Raw genomic sequence first — 27,176 nt, forward strand, 5'->3', positions numbered from 1 at the left:
GCTTCCTCCCGGTTTTTTTTGTGCGACTTTTTAGGGAGTACAGCTTTTCATGTGGAGGACTGCAAAACAACATAATCAACACCACAGCATCGTCCTTTTCCATGTGTCATCTGTGAAATCTGCGCCGTTGCTTTCAGGTCTGGTGAGTAGTGAAAGTGTTTTAGACCATGTTTCCGATGTTAGAAAGATTAAACTCTATGTGGTTTATTTAGAAAAAGATAGAAATCGTTGTGCACGTCGATGTTCATGTACTGTTTGGTTCAAGAAGGGTTTACTGTATAAAAACCTGTGTAATAATATAAACACAATCGAAGGTGAATATTATCTTAATCCAGTCAGAGCTGTGCTGTTTCTTTCAGCTTGTCATAAAATGTATGAGAATGAGGTCACATTCATGCCACACCTTACTTTCTATTCCCATTACTTGCATTGCTTTGTAATCGTTTACTCCTTTATTTTGCTTTGGGAAAGCTTGGACCAAAATTAATTCTTCTTGTTGTGGAGCTGAAACCTATTTTTAGCCACCAAATAGCACATCTGACAACGTGGAAACTGTAGTGTGATGCAGGTTAGGGGTATGTTAAGCTGTATAACCCTGCCAGTGCCACTTCAATGCACCATGCATGAACCCCCTCTTTACGTGTGTGTGCAGTGTAGGTGCCTGTGTACACTCTGTATGAACCCAAATACTCTCAGCATGTGTCTGTGTGCTCATCCTGGATGCACTGTATCATACAAGCATGGGCTCTCTATGTACATAGGAAAGCCTATAAAAGCACACTGCTCCTCTCCGTCATTTTTGGCTTTTCTCTACCTTTTCAACTCGTGGAAAAGCTCCTTTTCTTTAACTAGTGTCGTGTTGCATTGCACAGTCACACGCAATAAATGCCAGTGTCACAAAATGAGCTTGCACACCCTCTCTAGCACAAAATGACACACAAAATGAAACTTTTATGAACCCCCCCATACAGCCACTTTGACGGGAACAGGGTGAAGTAAACTGGATTGACATTGCACAGATGTGTGCCTGTATAATCAGATGTTCTTCAGAATAGTGTTCTTCACACTCATAGGCTCCTTTCATCAGCAACCAACACATTCTTTCTTTTCCTCATTGCTGCCTCCTTCTCTTTCTCCTCCACATCTGCTTCTTATCCACCAGCATTCCTGTCTTTCCTAAGGGGATTCTGACATGTGGTTTTCATGAACTTACACACTCAAACACTCTTTCTTTTGTTACCCTCATTTGCCTCAATGTTTCTCAATCTCTTCCTCCCACTCGTTGCACACACACACACACACACACACACACACACACACACACACACACACACACACACACACACACACACACACACACACACACACACACACACACAATGCAATGACATTTGTAGTCATTTGCCACTTCAAATAGACAGTGATGGTATAGCTTTAACATACCTTTAAAGTATTGTTCAATTATTCAGGCAGTTTAAATACAGTTATCAGTAACCAAAGGTGGTCAAAGCTGTTAATGTTGTTAAGACAGCTTCAAAGTGCTTAACACTCAACGTATTTAGAGTAGAGCGATGCAGAAATCACCACGTATATAAGTTTACGTCAAATGTATTAAGACCATTTTGCATTACCTCATGTTATGTAAATCCAGTTGACTGTAATTTCTTGTGTCCAGAATCATGTTTTCTGAGGGAACAGCAGCTGGACCTCGGTTACATCACCTCTTCCCTCAGTTTGACCCCGAGGCAGCTGCGGTGAGATTTAAGGGCCATTCAAATAGAAATTGCAAAACCCTGTGCTGCACTATCAAATCCATTAATTGTCTATGTGTTGATCTATGGGTGCATTCCTGCTGGACAGAGCTAAGCAGAGCTTGGCGTCAAGTTTGAGCTCACGAGATGTAGTGCAGCAGTGCAGAGCTGGTGGGCGGCAATTGAAAAAAATGGAAGAACACATGTTACAGTGGTTTCTCAGCACGAGAAAGTTCACAACACACGCTGAAGAACTTACCAGGACACAGGGAAGAAAGCCCTCATATTGATAGAAATCTCCAAACCTGTGGGCTCACCAGGTGTGTTTAAATTGCAGTGGAGATGTGATCATTTGTCCCAGGTTCAAAAGAAATAATAACCCAAAATTATCTTGAACATGCCTCTTCATGTTGGTTAGGGAGGCAGTGGCTCAGTGGGTAGTGCTTCCCCTTGGGAACCAGAGGGTTGCCGATTCGAGCCCCTGCCGAGGTGCCCCTGAGCAAGGCACCGAACCCTCAATTGCTCCCCCCTCTGCGAAGGGTGGTAATGTAATGTAAGTCACTTTGAAAAAAAAACGTCTGCCAAATGAGCGTAATGTAATGTAATAATGTAATGTTATTAAGTGAGAAATAATGAAATGAACCAGTGGACAGAATTGTATTTAAGGATCATCATGTTTATATATCAATGATAACAATTATAACCCTACAAGAAGTGTTTATATATCATTAACTATTTCAAAAGGCAATTAAACAAAAGAAGAGAAGGTACTGGGGCAGAACAGGAGGCCCTTTGGAAGTATTTGTCAATGACCTTTTTGGAAGCCCAAACCTACTCTGTGTTGTCCATGTTGTCTGTTGAGGAGAGACCTCATCCCCTACTGAACCCATGGTTCCTCCTGATCTGATGTCCTTCCTGAGGAGACTTTCACGCCAAGTTTGACCTTGGTCCCTCCTAGTCTGTCCAAAGTAAGGCCCAGTGCTCATAATTCCAGAAATAGTCTTCACTCTACAAGCTGCCCTTCAAACTCCATTGACCAGACAAGAAAGAAGAAAAAGCAACATCAGGAACTAGATGAGCTTAACAGTCAGATCCTTCTAATACAGGTGGCAAGGAGGAATGTTTGACTCTTGGACAAAGGGGTTCACTGAAAAGTGTGACCTGACAGCATATCACAGGGCAGAGTTCTCATAAAAAGAACAGTTCCAAATATTTAAGAAACAGTTTGTTTGAGTTCTGTTTTATTGTTTAAACAGACTTTTTCAAAAAACGAAGTATACGTTTTTCTGATGATAACCTGATAATGATAAATAAGTTTTGGAAAATGGAAGTACAAATGGAAATACGGCTTTCAACAATAAATAACGCACACAGTATGTTTTGTATAGAAACAGAAACATCATGCCTGACTGCCTCTATGCCTGCTCCTCTGCTCACTTAGCTCTAACCTGTGGCAACTGCAAGGTTTTTTTGGTCCTATATATAAAGGGCCTTAAAAGCACCAAACACACTGGATTGGAAAAATAATTTTTTGTTGTTTTTTCTTTTGTTACCATTATGACCATTTTCAGCAATATGTTATGTAAGCATATGAAAATGTTTTCTGGCAACTTTTTCTGGCACTGCGGGCTTGTTTCACCTCAATGGCTAGTATTTCCCTTTGTTTGAAAAACATTGCATCTCATTGCATTGCTTCTTTCTTGTTTCGGAAACATTGATATGTACCATAAACTTGTTAATGCAAGTACCTCACAGGTTCTTCACAGTGAGTATTCTTGCTTTGGGCACACACATACAGTGTAATAATATATACTTGTTACTTCTATTTAGATTCTATTTAGAGTTATGAATGTAGGATGTATTTTATCTTACCATGATGGTATGAACATTTTTATTTAACAAATTATTGCAATGCCTTTTTTGTATGGTTTGTTAAACTGTGTGTGTTTGTAGGTGATTACCATCCTAATGGGGCTGGTCCAGGTTCTGCTTTCTGTCCCGATGTATGGCGTCAACGGCACTATGCGAGAGCTCTTTCTTCTGCCACTCATCGTAGGAGCTCTAGTATGTATCAGCATTTAGATATCAGCCATGTTCTTTTTAAGTTTAATTACCTTAACAAAATAACCTTCGAGCATTTGTTTACTCTCACTCATTTCCGAGCTCACCAAAATGGTGCAATGAAAAATGAAATAAAGAAATATGAAGTGAGCAGGAATTTCCTTTGTTAATGTTGAGAATTAATTCCTGTCTATCTAGGTACTGTAAAAGATACGGACGGACAAGTTCAGTACCATAATAGGTACTGATACATTTTCACTTAATGCCTTATAATAATAAATACCAATCAACATTTAGTAGGTACTGTTAAACTGATACAACGCTGCTCATTAACGTGCAGTAGGTATTATAATATGGACTGAACCTGGCTGTCATGATTTCTCTGGCAATAGACAGCAGGGTCTTGAAGACATTGTTATCGGCCATTATTAACTTATACCAATTAATATTATACTACTATTCTAAAATATTTCGTATGGGAAACATCTGCTCCTAGGTTGCCCAATGTTTACCTACTATGTGCCTGGTTACCATATTACTGCCTTTATCTGTCATCATATTCAGTACAGCTTTAGTTTAAGAAGTGAAACATTGACAGTCATTGGCACAAAGACACACACATGTGCAAAAGCAGAACCACAGCGGTCATGTTTGTGCTGGAGTTCTCTGCGTGAGTGTCCAAGTAAGAGGCCAGTGCTGTGTGTTACAGATTGTGGCTGGAGGATCATTCACCCTCGCCAGTGAGAGGTTTCCAAGCAGGAAATTGGTAAGTTAATCAAGGCTTTGATCTTCATAGGACAATTTATTCTTATACTATTCTAAAGATATCATAGTAATAATAATAGTTTGAAATCAAGGGACATGTGCAAATGTTCTGGTTTAACCTTTAAGCATTGTTATTGTGAGATGGATTCATGTTTGGATTGTATGGATCCAGTAAGGATTGGGCCAGCCCTTTATGTGTTTTACATAGTAATCCGAATAGGTACTTATTGTAATTTTACTTCAAAATATATACAGCTGGTAGGTACCAAGGTGGTACAACTAATCTGCCATTAGTAGGAAGGTTTCAGCATGTCACACTGATGGACCATAAACTCCCACCCCTCAGCTTCAAGGCTGTGCTTGTAGTAATGTGGTTGGTCTGCTGGGGACGCTGCTGGCTTTCTGCCTCTACTGCTACAAGCTCAGCTTCTTACCCTTGGATGAGCCATGCCAGCCTGTTGAAAAACACCTGGAGGATGACTACTCTCCATATGTGCCCTTCATGTGTCCTACAAAGTTCCTGATGGTCAGTGTGCTGCTTTCCATTCTGTTCTATTGTGCTCCACTCAATTCTATTCTTTTCACAATTGGAGACGGTAAATGAGATAAACGATGATGATGATGTGATGCTCTCCTTCTCATCAGACATTCATCTGGTGTCTGACCCTACTGCTAATTCTGTATGACACGGTCGCTGTGGTCCTGCACTGCATCCTGTCTGTGTACGCTCTGAAAGGACTCAAAGCAGAGTGACGAACACAAACACAAACACCATTTATATATTTTTTCAAAATACACATTTCTGTATTTTAGAGTGTACATTGTTGAAAACATTATAAGCTAAATGCAAGAAATGCAAACATATTGACTGATCTGAAGGACTGCAGACATTTTCTGTCAACAAGCGTTGGTCTTTGGTCTTTGGTCTATATATTAATAACAATAAAATATTTTGTTCCGTGAACATGTACTGTTGTTTTTTGTTGTGTTGTTTATTTTTGTGTTGCTCGTCTTAACCTCACCCATCTCACAGTGCTAAAAGCTAGCCTGTATTTTTGGCTTGCTACTTTTGCTTATAACTCATCACATCACAGAAACACAGCAAAAACTCACAAAAACACAGCACCTTCACCATGAGATCCCTTGTGCTGAAAAAAAAATCATTATTAGATAAAATGAGATAGAACTTGCCGAGGGAAGTTGTTGCAATGAAATGAAAATTCAGGTAAAAAACAAGCTACCCTTCATGCCCCCCGCCCCCTTCTTTTAGGCACCGCTGTCCCAAATCAATATTAATTCCAAGTAACACACAAACAAACAGCCATAACAAAAAAGCCATGAACATGATATTTCATCACAGAAACACAGTTAGCAACCTAACCCTGAAGGCTAACTAGCATTTAGCTTTACACAATCACAGATCAGCTGCCCAGAGCATAAACATCAGCTGTGTGCCCAGCCAGGCATTTAATATATCACATGCTGCCATCATCTCTCAGCCATAACTCATGGAATACAGAATAAATTGAAACTATCACCACCAAGGTGGGGGTGCTGCCATGTAATGTAAGCTGGAAACTCGGTACAGATTTAAACAAGAGAATGAATGGAATGGGAATGGGAACACAAATGCATTGTTTCCATATGAATCCTGTGGAAAGTTGTTGATGTAAAAGTACAAGAATTTCATGTATGTTTATTGAAAAATGGGTGTTTTTACCTGTATTTTCAATAATATTGATAATTTTTTACTTTCAACACATGGAATCTCATGGTGAAGATGTCGAGAACAACCGTGAGCTTTGCTGTGTTTCTGTAATGTGTTCATAAAGAGTTAAAAGCATGAATGACAAGCAAAAATACTGGTCAGATAATCTACCAGATGGTCATTAACTAAATGTTTTAGGATTTGGGAGAGAAAGGAAAGTTAGAAATAGGCCAATAGTTGTTTAGGATGCCTGGATCCAGTGTTGCATTTGTCAGAGTAGTTTGATTACAGCTGTTTGAAATGCAACGATTGCAACCCCTATGGAAAGAGACTTAGTGACTTAGGAAGCAGAGTTTTCAATTTCCACTTTTTTATTTATTTGTAGTGTTTAACGTATTGATAAAGAACACAAGTCCATCTATTCATTATCTTTAGCCGCTTATCCTTTTAGAGGCGCCGGGGTGCTGGAACCTATCCCAGCAGTCATTGGGTAAGAGGCAGGATACACCCTGGATACATCTGTCACAGGGCAAACAATCATTCAGTCACTCCCACTCACACCTAGGTGAAATTTATAGATTCTGATTCACCTAAGCTGCATGTGTTTGGTGGTGGGAAGGTTTTCAATGAAAGCTTTAGTGACTTAGTTGGTTTATTAAAAGTTTTGCCACAGTGTCAAATATACTTAATATTATTACATTACATTACATTACATTACGGTCATTTAGCAGACGCTTTTATCCAAAGCGACTTACAATAAGTGTGTTCAACAAAGGTGATTATGAAGCTCTGTCAAGGATATGACAATGATAATGCTCTAATCTTTGCTTACCAGAGTGGATTGAACACCTCCCTGTCCCCTCGAGCCCTGTTGGGAAGTGGCAAGTAGTTCATACGTGGAACATACGTTTTGGTTTGGTTGGCCACCCTTAGATTTTCAGTGGCCCCATTTGGCCCCCTATGAAACATTTCTGGGGGCGCCACTGGTTTGATCGTGGCTCTCGTGAATTGTCGAGCTTCCCCTCCACACTGATTTCAGCTCGACACTGCCCTCGTATGGTGTAGTTGCTGCATCGCTCTTACCGCTCATGTTGATTCAGGGTTAGATCAGAGTTTCATTGACAGTAGGATTTGTCAGCAGTAATCAGTATCTATGTTGCCTCATGTTCTTCTGGTTCTTGGTTTCTCTGGTTAAAGTCCCATAATCCCCATTTGATCAAAGTGCTACGCAAAAATGTTTCCTGGAGTTCCTAATGTCATACTAACTGCATTCAGTCTGCCGTAATACATGCTTCCGAACCTGTAGTTGAACCACTAGAGGTGTCCCACAGAATATCATGGTCTAGCCCCAGTCTAGAGTAAGCAGCAGGCTGTCACTTCCTCCTCACCAGCCATATGATTTTTCGATCGAACACTGACCTGGAGTTTCTGAAAATTAACTGATAAACTGATAATCAATACATGGTCTGGAATGGTAAGGAACAAGTTTCCTCTTCCTCTCATGGGCTCTACTTTTGTCCCTTTTGACAGAGCCACCAAACTGGATCTACACATCAGCTATCACCTGCAAATTAGGGAGTTGACAACACTCACCTGTGGAGGTGAAAATGCCATCACTGTCTATTGTCCTTCATTCTCTGAACAGGCGTTTTTTCTTTGGGCTGTTTTTTGCTCCTTGGGGGTGTGGAACCAGACAGTTTGCAATCAAGTACAGGATGGATGACTCGATCAGATTGTTGTGCCTGTCTAAATTGATCTCTTGGTATGGAGCTGATTGATGAAGTGGCTGTCTCACCTTCAACTGAGACTGACGTAGATACCTCTGACATTGACCAGGTTGCAAGGGACTCTTTCTGTACCTTCACTGCTTGGATCTTGGCAGCGATGGTGTCAGGTGGCAGCTCCTCAGAACATTCTATCATCAATAACTACTTCCAGTGACCTCCTTGACAAAGCGTCAGTAGCAATATTCTCCTTGTCTGGTCTATACTGTACTGTGCTCTGCAACCAACCTGGAAGGGATTGCATTCAGTTTTGAAGTGGACAAGTGGATCTTCTCAGCTGCTGTTAATGTCCAAGAGCCATAGGCGATGACCCTAAGCTTGCCATCTTGCTTTTGATACAGCTTTGCTGCCAAGTGTGATGCATCAGTGTGTACTACAAACGTCTGGGTAAAATCTTCTTCGTGAAAGCTTTGTTGGTTGACATTTGTCATTTGACATTTGTGGTTCTTTGTCCTTCAACCAGGAAAGAGGATCTGCTACCAGCAGTCATCTTATATATCTGATATTTTAAGTGTCAATGCAATCATTTGATATTACTGGTAGTTATAATCATATAGTGTCTGTAACTAATCATCCATGTTGACTACAGCAGGTGGTAACAAAACTATGCTTAAACTCTTTTAAACAAAAAAGAAAAAGACAGAGGGAGGCTGGGGTATGGGGTAATGGGTAATTAGGCCTCTTACCAATAGGGAGCGTCAAATTGCTCAATTTCTCAATGAGCTGTTAATGAGCGCCAGCCACTGGGTTTGATTTTGCCAATCTACCTTTAGAGTAGTGTTTATTTTGACAGCAAATTTTGAATTCTTGATTTTGAATTGAATCCTTATTTTAGTCATCGGAAGTTCTAGTCTAGGTTTAGTCCATTAAATGATTTTAATGGACTAAATGTACAGTAGATTGATATTATATAAACTTGCCATGCAAGGTGCCAACCTGCACATCAGGAGTAGTTAGGGGTTCGATGTTTTGCTCAGCACTGGTCCCTTGGAGCCCGGCATTGAACCAGGAACCTTCCAATCCCTGGTCGACTGCTCTACCATCCTACATATCTGCAGCCATCCTGAGCTACGTCCCCTCTAACTTATTCAAGTGTAATGCATTACATTTCTCTAGAATTTCTAAACTCATTATATAGTCCTGTAGCAAACATCTGCTAACCTGTTATAATGGAATGGGATTAAGGTTTGAACGTGCAATTTTGACACAGATTTAACTGTAGTGATAGGGAACAGGTCTTTGTTTTCAAAACATTCAACATTGAGCTGTCAATATTTTTTCCTCAGATGTATTTGGTTTATTTACTGTCAGTGCCCCATCACCTTTGTCTTCAGTGGTCACACACACACACACACACACACACACACACACACACACACACACACACACACACACACACACACATCAAAGCTGTCTCAATACTACATTTCTGCTCCTTTCACCCATCCTATGTATTATAAACATAAATAAATGAAAGTATACTACATTGCATGCCATACAATAATATGATACATGTTGTTGTATTGTATGAAAAGTGCTTGTGGTTGAACAGAGCTGCTTCAGGATGCAAAATGAGTTATTGTAAGCTGACATAGCTTCCAACAACCGCTGACATTTTTGCAATATTACCTGTAATTACCTGCTCATTGCTGTGGTATTCGCGCTGGTTGGTCTACTGGTTCTTCAGTCAGTCCCTCAGATCCATCAAGGCTTTTAATCCCTTTATCGTGAGAGGGAAATGCTCCTTTGCTGACATTTTGGCACACAACTCTGTGCAACTGTCTTGCAAGTCCTTGAAATTCCTGTTGGCTGCTTCCACTGATAGAGGGAGTGAGAGAGACTTTATTCATCCCATTAGGGAAATTCAAGAGATATCTCCACAAATTTTTGTTCCAGGAACATCCACTTCACACAATTCTGGGAAGTCTGAAGTCTTAATACAGAAGCAAGCAATATTGGCATGAAATCAAATTTTGGTGGACATATCTCAACTCTAACTGTTCCCCGGAAAGGCAGAATATGTGTAATGTCCTACATTTAATTTAGTTTGAGTGTGGGCAGACAGTCACTTTCCTGGTCTGTAGAGGAGGATGACGAATGATGACAGGTCTTTGCCACTGGCAGAGATCTGGAATCAGAAAGAGATGGAACATTACAATCGCATAGGGGTTTCCCGTGTATCAGCTGGGCGTAGGACCCGACCATTACCCTCCCTTAGAGGGGCGACAACAGGAACACTTATCCGGCTAAAATTGGTCCTTGGGGTTAATTGGACTATTCCATTGCAAGTACTCAAAGTAATTATCACAAATATAACCCAGGTCCTCAGGCTATAAGCGGTCATACTTCAGTGTTGATTATTTTAGATCAGCTTGAACACCCCCGCTTACCATTAAAATGGATACTTCTAAAATGGCTACGGATGCTGTTAGTGTGGAGTGAAACTTTCCTTTATTTAGCCTGACAGCGAGCTGTAAAAATATTTATGTAGATTACAGCCGCCTGTATATCAAAGTAAGCGTTATTATAGTACAGCGACGTTCGACACTGTCCTTCAGAACCGAACCGCGCCATTCTGTGATCCGTTTTTGGTCGCCAGATCGCGGGGCTTCCCTCGAAGTTGATTGCAGCTAAAGTCACTGATATTGCCATCATACCTTGTGTTGTCATCAGATAGCTGATCGCGGAACCAGCAGCTGAGACCAGACGTCGGTCGAGTAGCTGGCTAGCAGGCCGATCGAAGTGCGAAGCTTTTCCTAGTGCTGGATCGAGTCCGGGCAGCTCGGCGCTCCTGCGGACGTGTCACGCCAGCTGTCAGGGACAAACAGGGGCTGTTGGATGCCACCAGCACTCGGTGTTAGGCTCAACTTGGTTTGCTAGCATCGTGTAAGTACCATATCATTTGACTTCACCTCTTTATTTTTCTTTGTTAGTAACTTGTACAGAGCTGTGGCCTAACGTCTCTTACCTACACATTACAATCTGCCTAGCCTACTAGCTGCCTATTAGCACCGTTTACGCTGTATTTACACTGAGGTGGAGCTTAAATATAACTTAATTTGTAGGGTATCCCCTATGTGGTTGTTATTTATTGGGATGTGTTGTTACAATGGCCTGATAAGTCAGTGAACAAACACCGTGTATTCAAGGTCAGGTGACATTTTACAGATAACTTCGACTCCACTTTCTGTTTCCTATCAATGTTTTTAACTCTGATTTCCGGGTTTATCCATGACTGACAGCCGTCCTGGCAAATCAAATGGAGAAGCTTCAGGACCTGAACCAACCAGAGCTTCAGGAGATCCTGGACAACCCAGAGAGGGTGGAGTCGATGGCTCTGGAATCTGATGAGGTAAAACTTGTGCCTCATGATACTGAACATCTTTACCGGGTTCCAGAGCGGCAGTGAACGTGTTTGGTGTGAAGTGTTTGAGTGAAACATTTGGAGGCTCTAAAACCAATACACCCCTTAGTGTGGAGATACAATTCATCGTGCTGTAAAGATTGTATCCAGTACAGTACAGTAACTATATCCCTTCATATAAGGGATGCAACTTATTATAATATATGATTTAATAAATAGATAATAGACTAATATAGATAATGTAAGTCTGTCTGTTATTTATTATTATTGAAAATTGGATTGGATTATGAAGTATTACAATTTCTTTTACAAAATCCTAAAACACACACTGGTTATTTTCAACAAAAATTAAGCTTTGTAAAAACATAAAGCACATTGTCTCAATTAAAGAAACGTAGGAATTATTTTTACTGAACATTTAAAGATACTGAATCAATAACAAATAAAACACACTTAGTGGCACCTACCAAGCACTTTGAAATGAACATGAACACAATCTTAAAGATCATCAGATAGATATTAGATTTCCAGACTGAGCTCAGGCTGCTTCTTCTCATGGTTTCCTGTCTCAGATGCACTCAGATTGTCTTGAGTTTCCAGGGAATCAGAGATATGTCTTTGCTAGCCCAGCCAAAGTAGGACATTTATTCTTCTCAGTCTTCTGCCTATTTAAAAGATTTTCTTCCTTGTCACAGTCACAGACCTCTGACTTAATTACGCCTGTATCTTCTGCTGTTTTGTTTGATGGATATGACTGACAGCAGAGTTGTGGGCCCGTTTTGCTCCAACATTCAGCTTTCTATATAGTATGTGCAGTTCCATCTCATGCTTGCAACCTGAACAAACTTGTGGGCAGATGTGCCCAAATGTCTTTTGGAGATCTGTTTTATATACACAGAGAGGGGGAGAAAAGTTTTTAAAAATGTCAGGATGGCACTAATTTTGCTCCGAGAAATGCCAAACCTAGCCGTTGCATCTTCTAACCACGCAACATTTGATGCTGTAAGTCTGTCAACAGAGAGTAGTTTTGTGAGAGTAGTTTTGCTTTTGGTGGTTTGAATGGCATTTATCCTTGTATTTCCTCACCATCGGTTTAGTGAAATGGGCCCCTGAGGGAAGAGTGTAACCAGGGTTGAAAATGTGAATCACTGGCTTAAATTCTGCCTGTTAGCCGCTTGCTGTCATGTACATGGGACATTCCTACTCAGAACAGAGTCACTCGTGGAGGTTTTTTTTAGAATATAAAACGTTATTGGTCATACAGAAACTAAACATAAAACCTGGGAGCAAATCTGGCGGGCTGTGACACCTTTCAGGCACATATAACAAGACACATATTCCCAGCTTTGGTCCTTTAACTCTACCCCTGATGCAAGCTTTGTTGGAAACGGACATCGGACAAACGGACAACACAGAAAGAAGCTTTTGTTAAATAATGTAAAAATATAATCATTATATAATTCCGATTTTTGCCATTAGGTAAGGCGTGCAGAGCTTCAGTTCTGTCACAGAGGAGTTGCTTGAAATGACTGCTTGAAATTTTTGAAACGAGTTCAGCACCAGATATTCTTTGCATTAAGTTTTGTAAAAAGCAGGAATGTTACAAACTGGACTGTACAAGTCACTAGCTCAAGTTACCGGTGCTTCGTCTCTTTGTGCATCTCGTCTACATGTGTATCACATTTCCAAGTCTCTAATATTTCTTTCCTTTCCTTTCCCTTTCTTTTTCTTTTCTCCCCCTGTCTGTGTATAAAAACAATATCCCTAAATGTTTGCCTTGACTGCAGCATCCAGAACAATCAGGGGTTTCAATTGAATGTAATTTAATTGTGAAATTACTTGTTTTTTATTATTAGTTGTATTTTTCGACCATTTAATGATACCTGGACATGTTGTGAAAGTTATTTTGTGTCAAATTTGAAACCTTTAATGCAGTTGTTCTCAAATCCAGACACACAAATGGTAGTTCAACAGCTCCTGAATGACTGAACACTTCTGTAGATATTCAGAACAACTGAAATCTGTGTAAATACAGTTTAAGTACTAAAAAAAACAGAGTTATATTGTGCTGGTGTTTGTGTTCCTGTCAGAGACCAGGCAGCCAAGGCAGACACACACACACACAGGTTTAAATTCCAAAAGGTAGGGTTAATTAGCAAGAGGTAAACCTCACAAATAATTGAAGACCATTGAGTCAACTCAGTCTCATACAATGAGACTTACAACACATCCCTCTAATCAAAACATAGACTTGACAAAACTAGATATTAACCCAACAAGAGGGAGAGACAGACTGAGACATGAGGGCACATCCAGTATATGCTAACAGACCCACCCACTACAAACACACAGACAGGGTAAGACAACATAGACAACCACTGAACTCAACATAAAAATTCCTGTATCCTCCCCCTTGCTGTCAAAGCTCCTAGTACAATCCATGACTGGGGCCACTGCATAAATCTAGGCGCCACAGTGGAGCACTTTGCAAGTCTGAAATGGCTTATAGTTGGTATAGTTTAGTGCTATGCATGAAAATCTAACACTGAAACATCCCGGCGCTCCATGCGAGGATACAGGTTTCTGAAACCCGACTCCCCGGCAGCATCTGACTCGCCCCTCTTGTGAATAGGCGCATGTTTAGATCCTTTTTTCACTTAAGGTGGCTGTTTATCCTTTATCTCTCCCCACACCACTAACCAAGAGCAGCACCAAAGCACAAGAGACCAAACTGAAAGTGTGATTATTGTCAAAAGAAAGACATGCACCTACAAAGGAGAAGTTTGCTCTGACCTGTGAGACATTATAAATGGGTGAAGGAAAACAGAAAGACAAGATGATACGTCCACTTTGCTGTATTTTAGTGTCTGTGTCTTTGTTTTATCATGATTTTGTATTTTATCATCACCAGCTTTTATATTTGAAATGTCAGGTTTATGTTTATCAATTGCATGTACTTTTGAGGGAATTGTGTAAGTAGCCCAGAAACTCCATGAAACATGGAATAACTGTATGTGCACCCTTTTAATTAGTAACTTGTGGCACCTCCTTTTGCACTTTAATTCCACCTAATGTCTTCTGTAACCACTAACCAGTCTCTCGCATCTGCTTTGGGGGATTTTTGCCAATTCCTTGCAGAACTCAGTCTGTTGAGAGACATCTGGCATGTACCGCCCGCTTCAGGTCTAGCCACAACATTTCTATCTGATTGAGGTCCAGACTTTGACTGACTAATCCAGAGTACGCGTCCTCTTTATCTGAAGCCATTCCTTGGTTGTTTTGCTGCAATGCTTTGGGTCGTTGTCATGTTGCGTAACCCATTTTTTGGCCATTTTCTGACTGATGGTAGGAGATTCTGGTCAAGAATTTGCTGATAAGCCTGAGAATTCATGGTTTCCTGTATCATATTGAGTCGTCCAGGTCCAGAGACAGAAAAGCAGCCCCTGACCTTCACATTTCCACCACCATCCTTCACTGTTGGGAGGAGATTCTTTTCTTGGTACACAGTGTTGGCTTTTCTCCAAACATGGCTGCTTTGATTCTGACCAAATAATACTATTTTGGACTCATCTGTCCAGAGAATGGACTTCCAGAAGGCCTCTGTGTTGTCCAAGTGCTCTCTAGCAAAGTTGAAACGGGCAGCTTTGTTCTTTTTTGAGAGAAGAGGCTTCCCTCTAGCAACTCTCCCATGAATGTCATGTCTATTCATGTACAGTTACCCCCCTAACGTTTCCTTTTTCATCAATGATAATAATAATAATAGTATAGACTGCATTTCCTTCAAAATTACATTTCCGTCGTGACAACACAAAGGACAGGATTGTTGGACAGGTCTAATTGAATTGGGGAGTCAGAGGCAAAGTTCTCTTTTCACAGATTTTGTTTTGGATGATTTGCACCATTCTGAAAGTTTTGCAAAACCTTTCATGACTTCCTTTAGAATTGTTTCCACTATTGGCACATAACTCATTCAGATGAACTGGAAAATAGATGTGTAGTTTTTTTTTTTGCAATAATCAGTGAGTCAAAGGATGGAGCAAAATATGATTTGGCCTCTAGGTAGCACTATGTGAACATCTTTTAATATTATATCCTGCAGTTCTAAATTATGATTTCCCTCAAAAATTAGCTTTTCCTCTCATCACTGAATATTTGTACTCTTTGTAATTCAAAGCATCCCTGTGTTGAAAGGCATACAGTGTAAAAATATCTGTTCTCTCCTTCAGATCCAAAATATACAGCTGGAGAGAGAGATGGCATTGGCATCCAATCGCAGCCTGGCTGAGCAGAACCTGGACATGAAGCCTCATCTGGAGTCACAGAAGGAGGTCCTGGTGGAGAGATATTCCCAGCTGGAGGCTGTCAGAGAAGACTATAGACAACACTGTGCCCTGAAAGGTAAGGTCTCTTCATAAAGCCACAGTGCAGCACCACACAACACATGACTTAACATAACATAGGTTTTACATGCTAGTGACCATAGTACTGCATTGTCGTCACATTCCCACTCCACTCCACTCAATTCAGCTATAAAAAAAGAGGTGAGATGTCTGTGTGATGTCTGGGAGAGGTTTCTTTCTATTATCTTAACAACATTAATCTACTAAAGGATGAGCGAGGGTTTGTCTCAGCTTCCTCCTTAGCTGCACTGCTCAGATAAATCTTTAGACAAATCAATCAGGAAAGTGCATCTTCATTGTTGGCTTGACTTGAAGATGAGACTTTTGTGGAGGTGTGCGACAAACAAAACAGGTCCACGGAAGCCAGTTTGACGGCTTCTGGCAAAATAAATGCACCCCTTATCTTAAGAATGCGCTTAAAGCTTGTGGATACACGACCTGGTCATTTTGGAAAACAGCCACAAGAACCAGAAAGAACTCCAGCACTGTGAGTAATGCTGACAAGAAGAACAAACTCAAAAACATTGTCATTCCATACCTGTCACCATATCCCTTTGTTTTTCAAACCTAGCAACACACTCAGAGAGAATCATGGTTCTATTTCTTATGGCAAGTTGCCCAGGTCCTGAAGCAGCAAAGCATCCCCACACCATCACATTTCCTCCACCGTGTTTTACTGTTAGTGTGATATTCTTATGGTGGAATGCTGTGTAGCCTTCTGCCAGATTTAATGGGACCCATTTCTTCCAAAGTGTTCTACTTTTGGCTCATCAGTCCACAGAACATTATCCTGAAAGGCTCGGGGGTCATCGTAGTGTTATTTGGCAAATGTGAGACCAGCTTTTATAGTCCCCATGGTTAACAGTAGTTTTCGACTTGCGATGCTCCCATTGACCATTTCTGCACAGCCTTTTTCTGATGGTAGAAACATGGCTCTCACTGTGGTTTTCTCGAGTGTCAGAGCCTTAGAAATGCCTTTGTAACCCTTTCAATAACTTCCAGGATTTCTTTTGATTACACTGTAATGTGAGACCACCTCTTTTCTGCAATGTGTAGTCACGACAGCATAGTGTGCTGCTTGTTGAGACCTTTTAGCTAGAAAGATGTGGGTCATATTTTTAGACATTTTTGCTAATTCAGTAAAAATCGAAAACTGAAATCTGTTAGTTAAACAAGTATTCAGACCCTTTACTTAGCACCTTGGTAGCAATTATAGCCTTGAGTCTTCTTGGGTCTGATCTTAGGAGGTTTGACATCTGGATTCTGGGATTTTCTCCCATTCTTCTCTTCAGATCCTCTCAAGTTCTGACAGGTTGGATGGGGACTGCTGGTGGACAGCTATTTTCATGTCTCTCGACAGATGTTTGATTGAGTTCAAGTCCGGGCTCTGACTGGGCCATTCAAGGACATTAATTATCTGTTGTCATCTGCTTGGGGTCGTTGTCCTGTTGAAAGGTGAATCTTTGGCCCAGTCTGAACACTCTAAGCAGGTTTTCATTGAGAATATCTCAGTACTTTGCTGCATTGAGCCTTCCGTTGACGCCAACAAGGTCAGGTAGTTCAGTTTGATCGTGATTTAACCAGACAAAAGAATCTTGTTTTGGTCTGGAAGTCTTTGGGCAAACTCAAGCGGGCTTTCATGTGCCATTTACTGAGGAGTAGCTTCTGTCTGGCCAATCTCCCATGAAGCACAGATAGGTGGAGTTCTGCAGTAATCGTTGTCCTTCTGAAAGTTTCTCTCATCTCCACAGATTATCTCTGGAGCTCAGCTGGAGTGACCATCAACTTCTTGGTCACCTCTATTGCATAAGGCCCTACTCACAAGATTGCTTAGTTTGGTTGGATGATCAGCTTTTGGAAGAGTCTTAGTTGTGCCAAACAATGGAGACCATTGTGTTCTTGGGAATCTTCAATGGTGTAGAAATTTAGTTGAAGCCTTCCCCAGCTCTGTACCTTGACACAATCCTGTTTTGCTTCTAAATGCATTGTGGACTGTATGGACTTTATATAGAGGTGTGTGCCTATTATTCATGTCTAATCAATGATTCTTCCACTTGTTTGTACAGCTCCAAACAATGTGTAGAAACATCTCAATGATCATCGGTAGTAATTGGATAAACCTGAGTTTAATTTTAAGTATCACTGCAAAGAGTCAGAATACTTATATGGATGTGATAATTCTGTGTTTTATTTTTATTGAATTAGCTAATTTTCCAAAATTCTGTGTTTGCTTTGTCGTAAGATATTGATTGTACATTTATGTGTGAAAACATGAATTTGAAAAAATTTCAGCAATAAAAAAAATGGAAGGGGTCTGAATACTTTCCGTACCCAATGTATTATGCTCAATCTTATTAACGTAGTATTTTTCCATGGAGCCTGAGCCTGTGAAGCTTGTTGACAGAAAAATCCACACAAACCCAGTATTTGCAGGCTGCTCTCATTCCCTCTATCTCAGATGTCTGAACGAGCTGTAGAAAGCCAATCAGAGCCGGGATGTATTCGCAGATGGTTTAAATAGCACCTAATAATGTATATTGTCTAATATAGTGTGTATTTGTTTTATCCTATCCCTCGTCTCACTGTATAAATCTGTTTTCCTATCTCTGTCTTTCTCTACCTTTTAGATGGGATGGTGGGTGAGGCGTCTCCAGAGGCATTGTTCTCCAGGCTACAGACAGAAGGGGCTAAAACTGAGGCAGAGTCGGAGGTCAGTGTGTAATTAATAAACATACATTCAGTACATATACACACACAGTGTACTGGTTGCTTTATTGGTGTTTGGAGTCAGATTGAACAGTTTCCTCTATTGTGATGTGATGCATGTCTGTTCATTTGGAGAGGGCAGTAATGCATACTGACAAAAGGTGGCACAAATGGCAAAAAAGGTTGACCAGGTGTGCATTTGAGGTGTGGTTTAGACTTGATTTAAGGAAATATATATGAGACCAGTCGCACACTGTGTAAGGAGCTCTTCAAACTCGGCTCAGTGGCCAACAAAGGAGTCTGAGACAATTTCTGAGTAATGTTTCCCAACTCTCAAATTGCTAAAAACTTCACGTGGGGTAAAGACAAATCATTATGACATTGTCATGTGAAGCGCTGGACTGCCCGATCAGCAATGCTACAAGAGGCGCTCGGTGATATCAAGTGGGAAATGTTTCAGTCGACTTCCATAAATGACGACGACATTGCAGAAGTAGCGGTGAGCTACATTGGAATACTGGTGGACACCATCATCCCTACGTTCTCTGTTCAGACATTCCCGAACCAAAAGCCATGGATAAGTTGGTCTGTGTGACCCGACCTCAAAGCACAGACTGCTTAGATCAGGCGACATGTGCGGGCTACAAGGTGGACTCTTACAACCTGAGGAAGGTTTTAACGGAGGCAAAGAGACAGGATAAGGAGAAAGTTGAGTTGCACTTTCTACAGAGGGACTCCAGATGCACAGGGCAAGGACTAATCACCATCACAGACTACAAACCAAAGGCCAGGACTAAGGTGGACCCAGTTTTAGCTGACGAGCTAAACAAATTAAGAAAAATCTGAACTTTGATCTTAAAGTCCTTATCGCCGATGTAAACAAAGCGGTTTACTTTGACCCTCTTCCAAACAACTAAAACCAAGCGTTACTGGAAAGATGGGTCCAATCAGGTTACCTGGGCTCCCAGTTCATGGGTCTGCTCAGGATTTCCTGCTCCACTTTAAAGTAAGTAACAAGTTCACACTAATAAATGACCAGTGATCTACCTATCCCGCCCATAGAAGGTTTAGGAAAAGCTGTTATACCTTGTTAATGCTTGTTTGTGTTGTTCTGTGTATCTATATCTTGATGACATGTTATCATAATTACAATTCTATTGTTTTAATCTATCATAAAGGACACAGTTTATCTTTCAACTGAAAAATAAGGCATAAACCAATTAAAACTGTTTGGAAAATGTCGCAGTTGTAGACATTACACAAAGGAGGAGTTATGTCAATCGATTTGTTTACTTGTTGTCATACATATATAATGTATATCATCTCACCTAGCATTACATATGCTTGATAAATGACTCACTTCTTCCTCAAGAATGTACTGAACCTCTCCACGCTGATTGTGGTGGGGAGCTGTGGCTTCCACACCCTACATACGTAATAGCCTGCACAGGTGGTTTCTCCATGTGGCAGCTAGAGGTTTTGAGGGCCATGCATATTCTGTACTTGTTTGTTTTTATTTATACTGTATTACTGTCAAATAATATAAGCACTTGTGTCACAACACTTGCATATTTGTTTGAAAAGTCAGTTTACATCAGCAGTTAACGTCAGCCTGTATTCTATTCATTTTCAGCATTCCCGAAATAATATTCTTAATATAGCCACATACCTTTTGCTGGTGCTAATGTAAGGTCTTTGTATTAAAGTGGCCTAAGAAATGGCCCAAAATTTGTATCTTAAATTTCCCTTCCTTAAACCTGCAGATACCCCATGTGTCTGTCCTGTTGGCTCTGGCAGTATTCCTATTTTCTCTATAAAGAGTTGATCGATTGGGTGACTGATCACATGGCCACAGCATGTTGTCCATTCTATGCAATTCACTGGTTTAAACAGTAGGTGTCGTCATTACCCAAGACATTGAGAAACCAAAATTTACACCTGCAAAATATCAGCAACAACACAATTGCGCAACAAAACCTACTATAATAAACAAGCAATTTTCTCTGCATAGGCACACTAAAACATTTAGAATTCAGCACATTCCCTTGCGACAGCTACAACATTCATGACAATGACTGAATTCATTCATAAACAATGTGAGCAAACACGAATGCAGTGTTAACAGTAATTATCAGCTCACCATGCACCAATGAGAGGAAAAGAAGAATGACAAGCTGATATTCATGCTTGTTAGAATACATACAATGTGATTGGAAACACTAAAAAGAAAGAAACTCCTTACTTTATTTAGAAGTTTAGTTTCTTTATTTGCAATAAAATCTCTGCCGGCGACATTCAATTAAAACGTGACACAGAATTAACTGACAGAAAAGGTCCTCCGTCATCAACGTTCCAAATTCTGGCAGTATCCAGGTCAGAGCAGCAAATTATATTCCCATGACACTATAGTGATGGTCAAGGCAGAAATATTATTTATGTACATTTGCAAATAAAATGGCAGCTGTGCTTTGAGAAGTGAAGTTGCGGCCCAGACTCAGCGCTGACCTCGCTCCGTGTGGCCGCCATCTGGTGTAATCCTATCAGAATTCTTTTGAAGCATCAATTCTGAGCCATCCAAAATAAATGATGACAGCCATCAGTTGTAAAATGGAGAAATTAGCAATCGGCGATCACAATGGGATGCCAGACCAGCATGGTATTTTGAATGGAGTTAGGATTCCTCATTTACATTAGAAACATAATTTAATTTGGACAAATTGGACATAAAGATTTTGTTCATTGATCACTTGCTTGGTCATTCTGTAATGTAAAATCGTTTACCTCATGCCACTTTGATGTGTGTGACAGAAGAGACAAAAACAATAATTTTGTACCTTATTTCTTTTGTATCATGTGCATGTAGCCACATTGTTTAAAGAAATAAAGATTACTTTGTGAATGTGCCATAGAGCATAACGAGTTACAACATCTTATTTTCTGGCTATGTTTAGTTTATAATTGCATCTCTTGATGCTGCAGCTGTTTGACAAAGCTGCTTTGGAGGGTATTTGGAGTAGTTTAAGTAACCTTAATGTGCCTTTGTTTCTCTCTCTGTAGGCACTAGCTGAAGAGTTTCTGGAAGGCTGTCTACCTTTGGACTCCTTCCTTGACAACTTCCTCTCTCTGCGCTCCCTTGCTCATAAGAGGCGTGTACGGATAGAAAAACTCCAGGAGATCCTCCACCACAGCAGTGAGGGCACCAATCCCAGCAGCATGATATCATCAGCGTGCATCAGTCAGGACCCTACCAGCACACCTTTGCCATGGAATCAACAGACAAAAGCTACCACAACAGCAAATAAACAACAGCCAAGCTCCACACCTCAGAATCAGTCTGTGAGCTACCAGAACAGCTTGCAGCCTACCTCCTCATCTGCAGGAGGCTCCTCCGGCCATCCTTACTCCCCTTATCCTGCGTGTCCTCCCAATCCCCCCGCTGCTGTTGCAGCAGGCTCAGGCCCTGCCAACCCCCCATCACAATTTCCTCCGTATCCAGTTTCTAGCTCATCTTTCTCCCCAGCAGCAGGCTACTCTGGCCCCAGGCCTGCATTTGGGCCTTCAGCTTCCGCTGCTTGCCCTTACCCAACACAGGTTTCTTTCCATGCCCCGGCACCAGGCTCAGTGTTTGGCCAGTACACCCCCAGCCATTCCCAGAGTGGCCCGGCACCGTACCCAGCCTCCTACAGCTATGGTGGCTATAGCTATCCAGCTGGGCCTGCCTACACCAATCCTCAGTCACCAACGGGGAGACCCATTTACAGACCAGGAAATGGAGTCCCACAGCCATATTCCTGAAAGCACTACTCCTATCTGAATTCTTATTCTCAGTTCTTCCCGTCCTTTCTCTGTTGTCTTGCCCCTCCCTGCCTGACCCTTGTATCCCTTTCCACAATTCCCTTCCCTCCACTTATCTTTTTACCTTTTAGACCCACCCACCCAGCCAGCCCTTCCTTCCCTCCATGCAAGTCTGATTCCAGAGGTTCTCTTACTTTACTGATCTTTGCTGCTCAATTTCTGTCTCTTAAAATCAGTTGCTCTCCCCCACTCTGTCACCCATCATCTACCCTCACTAGTCTCAGGTTGTTTTTTGTTTTGAAGCATTAACTCTTTACTTTGTATATGGTGGCCCTTGTATATTAAATTCAGTCTTCTCCCTCTCTTCATCAACCCTCGACTTACTCCTTAAGTTTGTGTGTGTGTGTGTGTGTGTGTGTGTGTGTGTGTGTGTGTGTGTGTGTGTGTGTGTGTGTGTGTGTGTGTGTGTGTGTGTGTGTGTGGCTATTTGGCAATCGGAAAGTCCTTACTAACACACAAGTGCACTGTCATGGCCAGAATATGATTCATATTCGAGCATAGTCAGCATCGTCAAAACTGCATCAACACTTTCGTAGTGAGTTTAACTTATATGAAGGTACATAGATTTGTGTGAGGTCCATGACCCCTGGCTAAATGAAATCTCTTCAAAACATAGGGTGTAAATTTGAAACAATGATACAGCAAATGTTTGGTTTATCTAATCTATTCTAAATGGCTTTGCAGTTTCATCGTACAAAATGGTCAGGACAGTAGGCTAAACTACAAAAATCCTGTAGTTTTTTTCCTACCAAAGAAATCTCCCAAAGCTCATTGTTTCATTAATTTGGTCAGTGCTGAAAAAAGGATTCACTGTCCTGATGCTCTGATGGTCACTGTTAGCAAACTAAATCTTGCATTGCTGGGACACTTGCCCTAATGACATTTCTACAAATATTCTGCAATTAAAAAAGCTTAAACCATGTGCAGAGTATGGGGTGGGTAATTTATAGTGATATAATTAACGACTTCCCAGGAAATGTTGGTCAGTTGTTAATCCCTGCTGATATGTTGTGAGTACAATTGCACCTTCAACCAATAAAACTCTAACTCAGATTATAAAAGCAATATGTTCATTCAGAGGACATTTGACTCATGTAATATGGAAAAGGAAGAGAAGGGGCACTGACTTGAGCTAGTAGCTGTATCCCAACTGGAGTGCGCAAATTAGGTGCTGCCCTACAAAGCACAAGTCCAATATGGGAAATGCAGGGTTGAGAGTTGGTGAGAAGTTCCCAGATGCCTGTTATGTGTGCCCCTTACACGAGCTGTAGTCAGGTGCTCAAGGAACAGAGTGATGTCAGGATATGTATGTTACAAGTGTGTATATATATGAATGTGTGTGTGTATAGGCTAACCAATATTAGTTCAGTACAACTACAGGCCATGATATTGAGTCAGTGGATCGGGATACAACTACTGATACCTGTTGGCCTCACTCTGTCTTTTAAAGAGCTGAACACAGAACAAAACCTGGCTTCACTTTTCCCTCGTCCGTCTTTGTATTCCTCCCACTGGCAGTCCCGTCTTGTCTTTTTCCATTCCGCCTGCATTCATCTCTTCCTCCATCACTCTTCTTCCTGTTTGGATCTTGGGTTTACCTGCTCAACACGAACTGATCCCCAACAATGATTTCAAGATTAAAATAGTTTTATTTCTACAGTTTGACATAATGTGTGAGAATATATGTGGGTCTGCATAGTTATATAGAGTTGTTGTATTGTTGGCCTTTTTCTTTTTTTTCTCATTGAAATCAAATCGCAAAAATGATTGCAGTTTAATGAAGCCGTTTGTTGTCAGTTTTGGTGAAAAAGACAGGATTGATGAAAGAAGATTTGGTTTCTCTCCTCACTCAGAAGACATGTCAATGGTATTTCTCTTAAGCATGTTCTATTCCAGTGTAATATCTAATTCAGTGATGACCATGACAATTTAAATGTTTTTAATGAATCATCTTATATTGCTTTGTCTTTTCCCTTTTCCTTCCCGGCTACTTCAATTAAAGATACACACTTATGTTTTATTACACGGCTCCCACCGATGCCTCCTGCAAACTGTGTGATCACAACTTTATAAATTCATTACATGTCACAATCTGAGATATGTGTGAAATGCTGGTTTCAGATAAAGAAACATCTGTGTGCACAGAGATGTAGCACGGTTGATTGCTTTTGCAGCCTGAAGTATAATAGTTTATCAGCATCCATCCATCTATTTCCCACTGCTTATGCTGGTCCTGGTTACTGAGGCACTTGAGGTGCTTAGGAGGCATCCTGATGAGACGCTGCCACCACCTCAGCAGGCTCCCTTGTCTCAAAGCAGCAGGCTTTCTACTCAGAGCTCTCCAAATAAGTTACCTCCTTATCCTTTCCCTCAGGATGAGCCCTGCACGCTGCACTCATTTGGGTTGCTTGTATCCACAGTGCTCCATCTTCACTAATGCTAGCTAACTCATCACTAGTATCCACACTTAATCCTTTTAAATGTAATCTTCCAATATTCCCGTGGAGAAATTCCTCTGTAATTACCCTATCCTCAATTCTGGGACAGGCGGGCAACCCTTGCAAGGCCAAACTCAAGGTCTACTGTGTAGCGACAGTCCAAAATCACACAGTCTGTAGGAGCCTTAATCTAAAAACATGATTTCTGTTTGTTCACATTGTGATTTTAGAAAGGTTCTGCATCCATACTGAACACTAGAATAACTGTACTGGGAGTAGGAGCTCATTCAAATATAAGCTGGTTGGAAATTTGCGAACTTTGGGAATTTTGTTGGACTATAACAAAATGATTGTCTTTATAGAAAAGCACTAATATTGTGGCGTACATGAGGTGGATACATGCCGCCTCTCATGTCATGGTATCCTTTTTATTTAATAAGACTAGGTGTATCTTTGAAGTGATGGATATAAAATACATACAATCAAATATATATGCATAATAATCAGCGATTAAATGCTATAGCAAAGTAAAGGGTGGTAGAATGAAATGAAGAGGGGGCTAATCAGCATCACACAGGCTGTGCAAGGAGGATTCCACAACCTCATTATCTCATACAATTCCTTTTTTTGATTTCTGAATTCCCTCAGCCAAGGAAACTATAGCTTGTTTAATTTTAATGTCATACATTTTAGCTTTGGTTACATTTGACTTACAAGTTTATAGCTGAGTGCTTGTAGAGGTCCAAAGCTCAGTCTGGTCTATGGTCTGATCTTTAGACATGAAACATGATATTAGGTTGTTGTATTAATAATTTAAACTAAGCTAAAGCCACCACTGTACGTTGATACGATTTGAACTACACTTGCACTTCCCAGAAATCACTTGTCAGACAGTCTGGGTTGTACTGTTACACCAGTTGCTGTATGAGGTGGTACTTATGGGCCCAACTGCCCTCAGCTGTAGTTGGAAATTGTGTAACAAATGTTTCAAAAGAATAGTTTTACTATTATTACCTGAGAATGGAGTTTTGCTGATCTGCATTGCCTAAAAGAAATGCTAGTACTAGAAAAAGCTCAATGAATTCCCAATGATTATTTCGATTTCTCTGTTAATTACCCAACAAATGTGTTCTGATCTTCATCCAAGTTACCATAAGACACGCATTCTGACTAACGATGCAACATTGTAGATCTCAACTCTTTTATTGAACAAAACATGTAAAGGTTGATTGCCTATTTGAAGCTGGCTTTCTGTGTTTTGGGGTCACTAACTGGCCTCTCATCAGACTGCTAAGCTTATGCCTGCCTCCCTGGAAAACAAAAGACAAAACAAAAAGACAAACCATTGAATTCCAAGTTCCCCAAATCAGCCCCAAATTGTGATGCTCGGTCCATCATGCTTCACAGCGAGGCTGAGGTTTAAGTTGCAGTGCTTGTCTATTGTGACTTTGAAGATCAGATCACTGGATTCTGAAATTCAGATAATTCAGAAGGGTTCACTTACTTGTTCTTATTAGTGGATGCTACTGGAGGTATGTTAGCCTGCAATTCCTAAGAAAATATGATAACCAACATATGGCACAAGAGCAGCTTCTTTATTTTGACACATTTGATAATTCATGAAAATGGCATCATTATGTGTGTGCATGTACATGTGTGTGTGTGTGTGTCCATTTCATTCTGACTTGGTCGTTTTGTGACTGTGGATCAGTCAGGATGTTGATGTACAGCTCTGTGAAATGTCTCCTAACTCACACACACACATACATGCACACATACACAAACACACCATTGCTCTCATCATTGAGAGGTCTGTTTGTACTGAGGACTCTTTGAAAAAAACCTCATCATAAAAATAACAATAACAACAAAGTGTTTATAGATGAAGCACAAGGGAGATGTTCTAATATAGTCTAACATAATCCAGTGGGAAATAAAATGACGATGGCTTTAAATGTGGGGATGGTTATGAATAATATGACAAATCTGTAGATTGTTAAAAGCCTCTTTTTAAATTTATTTTTTGGTTGTGAATAATTAAACGCTGAAGTTGATCAAAACTTATTTCTCTGAGTTTTCATTTAGAAACACAGTTATTCACAGATATAACACACTCATCTGTAACATGGATTTGGAAGTTATTTTCTTATTTGCAGAAAGAACAGCAAACACAAAACAGGAAGAGTTTGTTAGTATTTTAGTATGGTTTGATTGATTGATTTTAGTTTGATGTGTGGGCCTGTAAAGACCTTTGAGATATTGTATTGATTTTGGGCTATCCAATCACTTATGTAATAATTGATGTCATACAGATTTTTAAAGGAGAGGAGGGATAAGTGCAACA

At 40.6% G+C, this 27,176-nt stretch overlaps 2 protein-coding genes across 4 annotated transcripts; both read left to right on the plus strand.

Annotated features, from left to right (window-relative positions):
- Window position 1: 1 nt before the first annotated feature.
- LOC142996840 (uncharacterized) lies at window positions 2-5,541 on the plus strand. 3 transcript variants are annotated; one of them, XM_076147949.1, is made up of 6 exons: window positions 2-142; window positions 1,676-1,754; window positions 3,705-3,815; window positions 4,522-4,578; window positions 4,924-5,103; window positions 5,223-5,541. In XM_076147949.1, the coding sequence occupies exons 2-6, from the start codon at window positions 1,680-1,682 to the stop codon at window positions 5,328-5,330; spliced, it is 531 nt and encodes a 176-aa protein (XP_076004064.1). In that variant the 5' UTR covers window positions 2-142; window positions 1,676-1,679; the 3' UTR covers window positions 5,331-5,541. The 3 variants fall into 3 exon arrangements, with proteins under 3 accessions (XP_076004064.1, XP_076004065.1, XP_076004067.1); XM_076147950.1 differs by having other exon boundaries at window positions 5-137; XM_076147952.1 differs by lacking the exons at window positions 2-142; window positions 1,676-1,754 and adding an exon at window positions 1,770-2,719.
- A 5,283-nt stretch (window positions 5,542-10,824) lies between these two features.
- vps37c (VPS37C subunit of ESCRT-I) lies at window positions 10,825-26,896 on the plus strand. Its single transcript, XM_076147821.1, has 5 exons — window positions 10,825-10,955; window positions 11,312-11,421; window positions 15,660-15,831; window positions 18,461-18,543; window positions 21,597-26,896. Exons 2-5 carry the CDS (start codon window positions 11,329-11,331, stop codon window positions 22,332-22,334), a joined length of 1,086 nt encoding a protein of 361 aa, XP_076003936.1. The 5' UTR covers window positions 10,825-10,955; window positions 11,312-11,328; the 3' UTR covers window positions 22,335-26,896.
- Window positions 26,897-27,176: the final 280 nt, after the last annotated feature.

This window comes from Genypterus blacodes, unplaced genomic scaffold (assembly GCF_046128005.1).
Source record: "Genypterus blacodes isolate CSIRO-AG114 ecotype Tasmania unplaced genomic scaffold, CSIRO-AGI_Gbla_v1 ptg000039l_1, whole genome shotgun sequence".
Taxonomy (NCBI): Eukaryota; Metazoa; Chordata; class Actinopteri; order Ophidiiformes; family Ophidiidae; genus Genypterus; species Genypterus blacodes.

Excerpts from the sequence above, each read along its gene's own strand:
- LOC142996840 (XM_076147949.1), top strand. The coding sequence starts at position 1,680 with ATGTTTTCTGAGGGAACAGCAGCTGGACCTCGGTTACATCACCTCTTC. Across the intron at positions 3,816-4,521 it reads CACTCATCGTAGGAGCTCTA|ATTGTGGCTGGAGGATCATT; the intron begins GTATGTATCAGC and ends TGTGTGTTACAG. Across the intron at positions 5,104-5,222 it reads GTCCTACAAAGTTCCTGATG|ACATTCATCTGGTGTCTGAC; the intron begins GTCAGTGTGCTG and ends CCTTCTCATCAG.
- vps37c (XM_076147821.1), top strand. The coding sequence starts at position 11,329 with ATGGAGAAGCTTCAGGACCTGAACCAACCAGAGCTTCAGGAGATCCTG. Across the intron at positions 15,832-18,460 it reads ACAACACTGTGCCCTGAAAG|ATGGGATGGTGGGTGAGGCG; the intron begins GTAAGGTCTCTT and ends TCTACCTTTTAG. Across the intron at positions 18,544-21,596 it reads AAACTGAGGCAGAGTCGGAG|GCACTAGCTGAAGAGTTTCT; the intron begins GTCAGTGTGTAA and ends CTCTCTCTGTAG.